This window comes from Chamaea fasciata, unplaced genomic scaffold, assembly GCF_029207755.1.
Source record: "Chamaea fasciata isolate MVZ Bird 193981 ecotype frontalis unplaced genomic scaffold, bChaFas1.0.hap1 SCAF_10, whole genome shotgun sequence".
NCBI lineage: Eukaryota > Metazoa > Chordata > Aves > Passeriformes > Sylviidae > Chamaea > Chamaea fasciata.
In genome coordinates, this window is record NW_027094095.1 from 32,517,322 (window position 1) to 32,528,917 (window position 11,596).

Consider the following 11,596-nt stretch of genomic DNA (forward strand, 5'->3'; position numbering starts at 1 on the left):
CAGACCAGGACAGCCAAGACTCAGACCAGGACAGCCAAGGCTCAGACCAGGACAGCCAAGGCTCAGACCAGGACAGCCAAGGCTCAGACCAGGACAGCCAAGGCTTAAACCAGGACAGCCAAGGCTCAGACCAGGACAGCCAAGGCTCAGACCAGGACAGCCAAGGCTCAGACCAGGAGAGCCAAGGCTCAAACCAGGACAGCCAAGGCTCAGACCAGGACAGCCAAGGCTCAGACCAGGACAGCCAAGGCTTAAACCAGGACAGCCAAGGCTCAGACCAGGACAGCCAAGGCTCAGACCAGGACAGCCAAGGCTCAGACCAGGACAGCCAAGGCTCAGACCAGGACAGCCAAGGCTCAGACCAGGAGAGCCAAGGCTCAAACCAGGACAGCCAAGGCTCAGACCAGGACAGCCAAGGCTCAGACCAGGACAGCCAAGGCTTAAACCAGGACAGCCAAGGCTCAGACCAGGACAGCCAAGGCTCAGACCAGGACAGCCAAGGCTCAGACCAGGACAGCCAAGACTCAGACCAGGACAGCCAAGGCTCAGACCAGGAGAGCCAAGGCTCAGACCAGGACAGCCAAGGCTTAAACCAGGACAGCCAAGGCTCAGACCAGGACAGCCAAGGCTCAGACCAGGACAGCCAAGGCTTAAACCAGGGCAGCCAAGGCTCAGACCAGGACAGCCAAGGCTCAGACCAGGACAGCCAAGGCTTAAACCAGGACAGCCAAGGCTCAGACCAGGACAGCCAAGGCTTAAACCAGGACAGCCAAGGCTCAAACCAGGACAGCCAAGGCTCAGACCAGGGCAGCCAAGGCTCAGACCAGGGCAGCCAAGGCTCAGACCAGGACAGCCAAGGCTCAGACCAGGACAGCCAAGGCTTAAACCAGGGCAGCCAAGGCTCAGACCAGGGCAGCCAAGGCTTAAACCAGGACAGCCAAGGCTCAGACCAGGACAGCCAAGGTCAGACTTCACAGGGCAGCTCCATGCCTTGGTGGCCATCAGAAGAACAGCTCTGCACTGAAGGATTTTAAATCACGATTTCCACAAAGGAAAACCCAAACCAGTATCTTCCCAGAGAGCCCCGCAGAACCCACACAGAAGGTATTTGTGAGGGTCAGAAGATCATGTGCTCTGGGGCTGTTGGTGCCATTGATGTGTGCTGCTGAGAGATCTCAACCTCTAAAAGTTCACGGCAACAGCAGGAGTCGTGTTTGCAGCGTGAGTCCCAGCCAACCCACAGGCACAATTACCAGATGAAAATCTTTGCAACAGCTTAAGAGAAAGACTAAGAGTAAAATTCCATGTTAAGTTTTGCCAGTGGCTTCACAGGAGCCTCGTATTTTTTACCTTAAATTTTCACATAACTCACCACCGCCTTTGTGAGTTCTGAAATCTAATGCACTGCACATAATGCATTGAATAAACCTGCAATATAGCTTGACAGAATAGAGAAGAAAATTAATCTTTCGTGTCTGTACCCTGGAAAAGGGGTTATCCTTCCATTTGAAGAATAATTGGGAGTTTTATTTTGCCTTTCACTTCTGACAGCCATCAGAAACGGTGGCATGCATCAACTTATTACTACTTACACCACGGCGAGGGATGGCAGCCACGATGATTATAGCACTTTAATAAAAGAGAGACCATTTTAGTATCCATTTAATTTAAGCCATAGCAGCTGAACATGGCTGGAGGAAGCCTTTGAGCAGCTGACCTGCTTTTGATGACTCTAACTATCTGTGAACACTTCTGAGAGCTGCTTGGTGGGGGAGATGAAAGGGAGGATGGCAGCCTGGTGGTAATGGGGATGGAGCCAGCGACTCCTCTTTGTTGAAACATCCCCTGTGAAATCTTAAAATATCCATTGCTTTTCATTACACCCACAGCGTGTGAAAGGCAGAAGGATCCTTTAATGGCCCAAGTCCCTGGGAAAGGGACACGCTGAGCCTGTCACTTGCCATGGGAGAGAGAAGCCTCCGTGCCTGGCAGACCCCAGAGCCGGGTCCTTCCTCAAAGCCAGGATGATTGCACACTCCTCGTTCTTACCTCGTTTTCTTCCTTCATGAAGAGAACAATGCCTGCTCTCACTGCTGCAATCCCTGCGTGACCTTAGCAGAAGACAATTAATTTCTGATTCTGCTGGACTCAGTATTAGTTCTTCTGCCAGTTCAGTTCAGCTTGGATTTATTTTGCTCCATTTCTCAAAACACAAGCTTAAGAGTACCTGTTTCACCTGAGGTTTTCAAATTTTCAAGTGCCCCTGAGGCAGTAACAGCATTTTTAAGATGTGTGCCTTCCAAGCCTTATTTCCGTGGGGTGTATTTTTCACCTGAAAAATCAGTACCTGTAGTGTTCCCTGCAGGTACCAGACTGACCAAACCTTCCCAGAGCCGGCTCCCTGCTCTCAGGTTTGCCCATCAATGCACTCAGCACCAGCATGAGCATTTCAGCACTCTTTGGCAGACCCTGGGCCAGGGGAGGTTCACGTTGGGCATCAGGGAGAGTTTCTGCACTGAAAGGGTGGTCAGGCATTGGAAGAGGCTGCCCAGGGCAGTGGTGGAGCTGTCCAAGGAACCACTGGACATGGCACTCAGTGCTCTGGGCTGGGGACAGCCTGGGGCTCGGTCACAGGTTGGACTCTCTGATCTTGGAGACCTCTTTTCCAATCTCAGAGATTCTGTGATTCTATGAAAGGCTGACGCACGCCATGAGGAGACAGGGAATTTCAATTGATTTCTCTGCTTCTCCACAAAAACTGTCAGCCGAGGTCTTGATTATGTCTTGACTTGTCAGGTTGGATTTATCCAAGTCCACGCAATCCTGGAATAGATTGAAGTTGAAGCTGGGGCTCAGTGCAGTTTATTCACATTGAGACATGGTGATAATTTCTGTCCCTGCTGACAGGGGCCAAATTTGTGCAGAGGCCACAGCAAAGTCTGTAGCTTTGAACAGCTTGTGTACCTGCACCCAGCCTGGGGCTCAGCCTTCAGGAGTCTCTCCAGTTCAGCCTTGTGTTTGATTCACATTTTCATTTGGCATATGGTGTGGGTCTCAAAACAATTCCACATGTCACACTAAAATCACATCAATATTTTGATGGAAAGTACATATGAGAGCTAAAATCAGATCGAATATAAATCAAGAGAGTCATGGTTACATTTTTATGATTAAATTTATCATCCCAAGGGTTGGGTTTAGGTGAAGGTGGAAATCTTGAAGACAGTGATTTGTAGGAGTCCTGCTTGAGAGAGCTTAAATTTTTTCTGTCCTAAAACTGTTATGTGGTAAAATTTGTGGTCCTCACTTGACTGTTCTTGTTTGTATCTGCAGCTCTAATATGAGCAGGTTGTGCTTTTTGTTGAGACCATCAATATTACTTCCATTTTCCCTCCTCATGTAAACTCTTGCCAACTTCTTCATTTCAGTTTTCCATACACTTTTCACTCTTCTGAATTTTCTTGGCTCAGCCAGCATTTGATAAACATCCTGAGAGCTTTGTTGTGTGCACATTTCATCCGTGCACGTTTGTGTTGGGATTTGCTCAGCCCTTCCACCGCCCTGTGCTGTGAAGCTGTACTGACTGGGGCAGGGAAACCTTTATCCCCAGAGGAACTGGAAGCTTGTGACCTCTAAAGCAGCTTGTGGGTCTTTCCCCAAGTCCCCATTTTGTTTCAAACCCCGTGGTTTCGTTGGTGATTTCTCAAAGTCTCTCCCTGGATTTGTTGCACACAAATCAGTCAAAGGTTGGTTTCCCCTCTCAGGGGTAATGTGAACTTTCTAACCATAAATACGAGATGTACCTATAGACATTTAGCTACCCAAGGAGGTGATTTGGACTCAAATGTTTAGCTATGACCCAAAAACTATAACACTTTCACCATCTTTAATACACTATCAAACAATGACCTATAGTTTTTGGTTTTTTCCCCAGTCACAATATTCTCCTGTATGAGGATGGCCACGCAGTAGTTGCTGATTTTGGAGGTAAGGAGTTTTTATGAAACACAAATTAACCCCAAATTCTCTAAAATTAAACATGTGCTTACTGAGAGGGTCCTGTGGAATTGTACTTAAGGTAGGACTTCTGTCTAATAAGGTGTGTGTCTGTATTGGCCTGAGAGTAATTCTTTTTCTTGCTCCGTTTCAGAATCTCGATTTCTGCAATCCCTGGATGAAGACAACATGACAAAACAACCTGGGGTTTGTTTCTTGTTTTGTTCCACATAATTAATATCAAACAGACAGGCAAACAGAGTTTAGGAGAGGAAGACATTGGAAATATGTTTGTTGGAAAAAGGGACTGGTGTAGTATTTGATCTCTCTCAGTGTTTCTCTGTCTTGGTTTTATTTTTTTCCTCTGTCTTTAATAGCAGAGATGAGGGAATATGTAACATCTGCAGCAGAAAGCAATGCTTTATAAGGCTGTCTTTGGAGCTCTATTGCTCCAATTCCTTCCTAAAGAGTTATTTTTAATCCACTCTTCCCCACTCACATGCTGTTGGCAGGTGGTTCCTTTTCTAACAGGGAATTAGTTACTCAGCCCTGGTTCCCTTATTTCACAGTTCTTTTCTTCACAGTAGCCTGTTGCTCACAGTCACAGCTGTTGTCTCCATGGGTTTGAGCCCAGATGTGTCCTGTGTGCCACTTCACGGCCAGGAGTGTTCACATCATCCCAGCTATTAGTATGGGGTGGGATGGATGGATGGATGGATGGATGGATGGATGGATGGATGGATGGATGGGCAGTGCCAGAGGATGGGTGGTGCTGCCCCAGGCCCTGGCAAACAGCCCTTTGCCCTCTGGAGTGGCACTCAGCGTGTGGGTGGAGAGTAAGGAGCACAAGGACTCTAAAAGCCCACCCTGAACCCGTCACCCCAGGGAGAGAGGTCACTTGTGAAGCAGCCTCAGAACTGGGGGTCTGCAGGGAGCAGCAGGGCCCCAGGAAAGCAAGCCCCAGTGCAGCTGTTGTCAGCTTTTACGTCTGCCAGCTGGAGCAGTAGTTAATTCCCATCATATGGCAGACATACATGTATCTTGCACACCATATGATGTGGTCTCCAGACCTTGAGCCTGGGGTTCTATTTCTATTCTCACGCTGCTGTGATGTTTAAAGCCAGCCCAGCCTGGCTCCGTGGAACTGAGACCAAGCTAAAGCAGTAACCTGTCATGCACAGTAACACACTGACCGGGTCCTGCAAGCCAGGTAAAAGCTCTTCCTGGCAGATTACCAATTATCTCGTGGAGTGATGGAGGCAGGGAATAAGGAAACAAAGGAAAAGAAACATGCAGATACAGGAATGGGTGCTCGTGTGAGGAAGCCAACAGTGCTGACGTGTGGTTGCTGTGTCCTGGGGGGCAGAACCTGCGCTGGATGGCCCCTGAGGTGTTCACCCAGTGCACGAGGTACACCATCAAAGCCGACGTCTTCAGCTACGCCCTGTGCCTCTGGGAGCTCCTAACAGGGGAAATCCCGTTTGCTCACCTGAAACCAGGTAACATGCTCAATGAATTGATATTTTAAATTTCTCTGAACTCGAGGAGTAGCTACACTGTGTAATATTAACCAGTGTCTTACTGAACTGTGTTACTAAGTGCTAAGACACTGCATTTGGTGGAAAGCACAGAACTATCCTGTCTTGGTCTAGGATTGGGAACAAAACACTCTGACTGCAGGGTGTCTGTCTCTCACATGATTGCTGGGATTGCAAAGCCATTCCTTGGTCCGTCTCCTTGGTGTGCCTCAGGACAGCATCCACAAACGGGGGGAGGAAGGGGGGTGAGCAAAGCAGAGCAACATTTCCAGGGCTGCACTCCTGAGATTCTGACCCTGCATGTCTGACAAGAGTTGTTAGAGGTCAGGAGTGCTGCAGGACGTGGTCAGAGCCAGCGCAGGGGAGGAGGGAGGGCTCAGCCCCCCGGCAGTGAGACCCTCCCTGCTGTCTGACCTGTGAGCAGAGGTGGGCCTGTGGCCATGGTCCTTGGTCTGATGGCAAAAGCCTCCTTCAGCCGCCTGCCTCCGTCCAGCCTCCTTTATTCCCTGGCTGGGTGGCTCCGCAGTGGGTTTCCATCCACACCTGCTGGGTGTCTCAGCAGTGGCTAGGGGTGTTCCTGGTTCCTGTGGGTGCTGATGGGTGTTCCTGGGTGCTGATGGGTGTTCCTGGTTCCTGTGGGTGTTCCTGGTTCCTGTGGGTGCTGACGGGTGACTCAGCAGTGGGTGGGGGTGTCCCTGTGGATGCTGACGGGTGTCTCAGCGGTGGGCAGGGTTGTCCCTGTGGGTGCTGGCGGGTGTCTCAGCGGTGGGTGGGGGTGTCCCTGTGGGTGCTGACGGGTGTTCCTGGGTGCTGGCGGGTGTCTCAGCGGTGGGCAGGGTTGTTCCTGTGGGTGCTGGCGGGTGTCTCAGCAGTGGGTAGGGTTGTTCCTGTGGGTGCTGATGGGTGTTCCTGTGGGTGCTGGCGGGTGTCTCAGTGGTGGGTGGGGGTGTCCCTGTGGGTGCTGACGGGTGTTCCTGGGTGCTGGCGGGTGTCTCAGCAGTGGGTGGGGGTGTCCCTGTGGGTGCTGACGGGTGTCCCTGTGGGTGCTGGCGGGTGTCTCAGTGGTGGGTGGGGGTGTTCCTGTGGGTGCTGGCGGGTGTCTCAGTGGTGGGTGGGGGTGTCCCTGTGGGTGCTGACGGGTGTTCCTGGGTGCTGGCGGGTGTCTCAGCAGTGGGTGGGGGTGTCCCTGTGGGTGCTGATGGGTGTTCCTGTGGGTGCTGGCGGGTGTCTCAGTGGTGGGTGGGGGTGTCCCTGTGGGTGCTGATGGGTGTTCCTGGGTGCTGGCGGGTGTCTCAGTGGTGGGTGGGGGTGTCCCTGTGGGTGCTGACGGGTGTTCCTGGGTGCTGGCGGGTGTCTCAGTGGTGGGTGGGGGTGTCCCTGTGGGTGCTGACGGGTGTTCCTGGGTGCTGGCGGGTGTCTCAGCAGTGGGTGGGGGTGTCCCTGTGGGTGCTGACGGGTGTTCCTGGGTGCTGGCGGGTGTCTCAGCAGTGGGTAGGGTTGTTCCTGTGGGTGCTGGCGGGTGTTCCTGGGTGCTGGCGGGTGTCTCAGTGGTGGGTGGGGGTGTCCCTGTGGGTGCTGACGGGTGTTCCTGGGTGCTGGCGGGTGTCTCAGTGGTGGGTGGGGGTGTCCCTGTGGGTGCTGACGGGTGTTCCTGGGTGCTGGCGGGTGTCTCAGCAGTGGGTAGGGTTGTTCCTGTGGGTGCTGGCGGGTGTTCCTGGGTGCTGGCGGGTGTCTCAGTGGTGGGTGGGGGTGTCCCTGTGGGTGCTGACGGGTGTTCCTGGGTGCTGGCGGGTGTCTCAGTGGTGGGTGGGGGTGTCCCTGTGGGTGCTGACGGGTGTTCCTGGGTGCTGGCGGGTGTCTCAGCAGTGGGTAGGGTTGTTCCTGTGGGTGCTGGCGGGTGTTCCTGGGTGCTGGCGGGTGTCTCAGTGGTGGGTGGGGGTGTCCCTGTGGGTGCTGACGGGTGTTCCTGGGTGCTGGCGGGTGTCTCAGCGGTGGGCAGGGTTGTTCCTGTGGGTGCTGACACGTGTCCCTGTGGGTGCTGACGGCGTCTGTCTGTCTGTCCCGTGCAGCAGCAGCAGCAGCAGACATGGCTTACCACCACATCCGCCCGCCCATCGGCTACTCCATCCCCAAGCCCATCTCCGCCCTGCTGATGAGGGGCTGGAACGCCTGTCCTGAGGTGAGCAGCCCTGGCAGAGGGAAAAGGGGCACGTTGCTCTGCTGACACCCCCAAAATCACATTTTCCGTGGGAGGGGTCACTGCAGAACGCTCCCAGGCAGATAATGGGGTGTGTCGGGAAATGCAGGAGAGCTGGGGAATTGAGGAGGAAAGTAAATTAACATTTACCCTTTCAACAAAGCTTAATTAATCACGAAATGCTGATGATGACTTGAGCTGTTACAGAATGAGAATAAAACTCCTTGCTGCTCTCAGATTTTTGTAAGGAATGGCTAATGACAGAATGTGGCACACATTCATTTTAAATTTATCAACCAGGTGTCATGTTAAAGTGCTGGCTGAAGCAAGCACTGAGGTGGGTGCAGTCCCTGGGTCTTGTCAGCATTCCCACAGCCACTCAGCCCCTACAAGGAGAACCCATTTTTTCAGAGTCCCAGTGCAGTTTGTTACCCATCAGTGTGACTCCAATGTCACTTCATCTTGCCAGCGTTTTAGAGCTTCAGGACAGAACTATAAAACAACTGATGGCTCAATCAGCCCATGGATGGCCAGAATTTTGCACAAGTGAGCAAAAACTTGTTAAAACTATTTTTATTAAAAGGTTTTTGCTACTGTTCTTTATTAGGCTCTATTTTGCTCTACTAGAAGTGTTTTGCTACCATTTTTTATGGAAAACTGGTGAGTTTTGGGGCTCAATGAGTGTTCACAGGTCAAAGTTCTCCACAAGGTCTGCTCAGTTTAATGAAAAAATAGGCAGAAAATGGAGTATACCTGTAGGGGTTTTGCTGGATGGCCATGAAATGCCTCCAAATTAGAAAATATATCCTTTTATTTGTCTTTAATTTCATTCAAGACTCATCCCGGCTGAAAACTAGTTCCCATGTGCCATGTCCCTGTTTCTATTTATCAAGTACTTGAACATCTGTTTCCCAGAAACTTTTGACAGCAGCTGTTTCTAAAGGCAAACTGGTGATTAGAAGATTAGCAGCATCTCCTGAGAAGACTTTTTCATTGGCTAATTGGATTTGTGAGCTTTAATTAGAGCCAGAGAATTTGCCGTAAGGCCTGAGGCTGAGCTCTGTAAAGAAGTAAACATTTAGTGTTATCAAGTGCAACTCTCCTGGACAAGGGAGGGGGGAGGATGGCCAGGAACTTCTCCACTGCTCATCACTGCTGCTGCTGTGTCTGAGCTCCTCTCCATGGGCAGAGAGAAAGTCAACCTAAAGAGCAGAGCCAGCCATTTATTGATAGTATTTTTGTGCATCATTAGCTCAAATCTAATTGTTACAGAAAAAGAGATGAATTGCAGTTAAAGCTCATATGAACACACATCTCCATGTTGTAGCTCAGCACTGAACTTGCAGATTTCATCAATCCCCAAACAGACTGACACTGACAGCTCTGCCACGGAGAGGGGAAATGATGGGGACCGTGGCTCATCCCTTCCCTGAGTGTCAGCCTAACCACATCAGACCTGCCCCTTCCACTTTTAACCCGGCTCTGGTTTTCCCGTTGCGTTCGCAGGGGAGACCGGAGTTCTCAGAAGTTGTCACGAAGTTAGAGGAGTGTCTGTGCAATATTGAGGTGAGGACCCGGCTCCCAGCGGGGGCGATCTGTGCGTGGGAGAGCAGCTCGGAGAGCAGCTGGGGACGGGGACAGCAACACCAGCTGAGGACGGCGGTGGCTTTGCAGGAAAAGTCCGAGGAAAAGTGGGACACAGCTTATGAGAGAGAGACGGGTGTGAAAGGACTTGTAAATATAACGACACCTTTATTATTTTTAATCCAGCTGATGTCTCCAGCCTCCAGCAACAGCAGCGGGTCGCTGTCCCCCTCCTCGTCCTCGGACTGCCTGGCGGCCAGGGGCGGCCCCGGGCGCAGCCATGTGGCCGCGCTGCGCACCCGCTTCGAGCTGGAGTACGCGCTGAACGCCCGAGCCCTCGCCGCCGGCGCGCAGGGGTGCGTGCGGGTCCCCTCGGGCTCCGCACCGCTCCCCGGGGTGGTGCGGGGCGGGAGGGGACTGTGCCGCCGGGGGGTGGCGGCCAGCACCGGCAGCGAGCACCCCGGCCACCGCCGTGTCCACCGCAGAGCCCGGGCTGCCCGCGGGGGAAGGGCAACGTGCCCGGGTGGGAAGGGAGGGGGCAGATGGACGGACAGACGGACAGAGCCTTCCAGCAGGTGCAGAGGCAGGGGACAGCTGCGAGAGGAGGCCTGTGGGGGCCAGCATTGTGGGACTGTTCCTGCCGGGGTACGTCCTAAAAGCTGGGGGTCACCCGTTTCACAGCTACAGAACAGGAAGGACTCCTGATGTTTTGAAGGCAGGGACACACGTGGGCTCTGTGTTATTTTACCGTTCAGTAAACGTCTGAGGTATTATACCCTACCTCTGGGAGAGCTGATTTCAAGGGCAAACAGCAACTCTGATCTCTAGGATCAGGGATGAACCACATGTTGGCAGGACAGTGGGTTTGGTCCGTGACTGGAAGATAATTCCACAATCCTCCTTGCCTGAGAAATGTATTTGCAAGAAACCTTTTAGCAGTGACACGTTAAATACAAGTCAATGACCCTGGATTGATGCCTGGAGTTGTTTCCAAGATGGCAATCCCGAGACAGCTGTGAAGCCCCAAACTTGGGGGTATTTGAGGGCAGTTATCTGAGAAGGGTAACTGGGTGCAGCATGCCTGGGGGTCGTGGTCTCACTTCGTGACTTATTCTTGCTTTTTGTTTACTCCCCTGCCGTGGTCGGGCCCCAGGATGATGTCTCATGGTACTGTCCTTTACTTCCACTCTGGAAAGAAAGTTCCCATGGTCTGGAGATGTGCCATCATCAGTCTCACCTAAACTGACAGCTCCTGTTTAAATTGCAGCGCTGGGCAGCCCCATTCTCAGGGCCTGTCCCCGGATGACATGAGATGGAACTTCCAGTACCCCGCCGTGGACAAGAACGGTGAGGTGCTCAGGGGGCTCCCCGGGCTCAGGGGGCCCTGGCAGGTTGTTGTGCTGGCTCTGCAGAGCAGGAGCTCTCTGTGCCAGCTGCACCCACCCTCTCTGCCCCTGCAGGGTACGTGTCAGACCCCCTGAGCACCATGAGGTTCCACTCCTGCGGCGGCGGCGGCAGCTTTGAGGACAGCAGCTGAGGGGGGGAGCAGCCACCTGCCCCAGCACGGCCCTGAGTGTCACACTGACATCCCTGAACAGCTTGAGTGTTGGTGACAAATGTCCCTGCGCTGCCCTCTGCCTTTGCATCTCCCTCAGTGACCACCCTGTGCTCTGCAGCAGCAACTCTGACCACGGGGCATTAAAAAACAGAATAGAGGCAGGGCAGCAGAAGTTAAACTCTTCCTCTAGAAGCAATTACAGAGTTAATCACACTTTTATTTTCTGGGGTATTTTTTCAAGCTAACAAAATTTATCTGTAATACTGTATGTGTGGGCCAGGCAGAGCTGCCTCCCTGGCTGAGCAGGAATCGGTATTTCCCACTGATGGCAGGGTTGCGTGGTTTTGGTGAGGATGTTGTTTTTCTGCAGCCATGATCCCTGGAGCAGGTCTGCAATGAGGATCCCTGGAGCAGTGTGACAGACATGAAGTGTGACTGCATGGTGGGCTCTGACAGCGCTTCTGACACACCTGCCGTTACTTCAGTAGTGCTGAAGCAATAAAAGTGGGGAAGATTTCACTGAACAAAGCTGAGAGGTCATTTTCCATTTGTTCTGTTTCCCTTGCTGAGAAGCTGAATGGGGAGAAGCTGTTACAGCTCTGTCTCAGCTCTCCCACCACTGCCCCTGGTACCAGCTACCCCTGCTCCACTGGGCTCTTGTCTCAGGTGCAGATCCATTTACACCAGCAGCTGCTGGACAATTGAAGTGTCAGAATAAACACA

At 52.5% G+C, this 11,596-nt stretch overlaps 1 protein-coding gene across 3 annotated transcripts in view; it reads left to right on the top strand.

Moving 5' to 3' along the window:
• The window catches only part of TNNI3K (TNNI3 interacting kinase), a 33,552-nt gene extending 22,160 nt beyond the window's left edge, over positions 1-11,392 (top strand). The window contains exons 18-25 of one of the 3 annotated variants that reach the window (XM_066193035.1): positions 3,935-3,987; positions 4,151-4,203; positions 5,363-5,495; positions 7,604-7,713; positions 9,238-9,297; positions 9,502-9,671; positions 10,583-10,662; positions 10,776-11,392. In XM_066193035.1, coding sequence (XP_066049132.1) covers positions 3,935-3,987; positions 4,151-4,203; positions 5,363-5,495; positions 7,604-7,713; positions 9,238-9,297; positions 9,502-9,671; positions 10,583-10,662; positions 10,776-10,852 — 736 coding nt within the window. In that variant the 3' untranslated portion in view covers positions 10,853-11,392. The other 2 variants (XM_066193036.1, XM_066193037.1) reach the window with 2 other exon arrangements.
• The last annotated feature ends 204 nt before the right edge of the window (positions 11,393-11,596 follow it).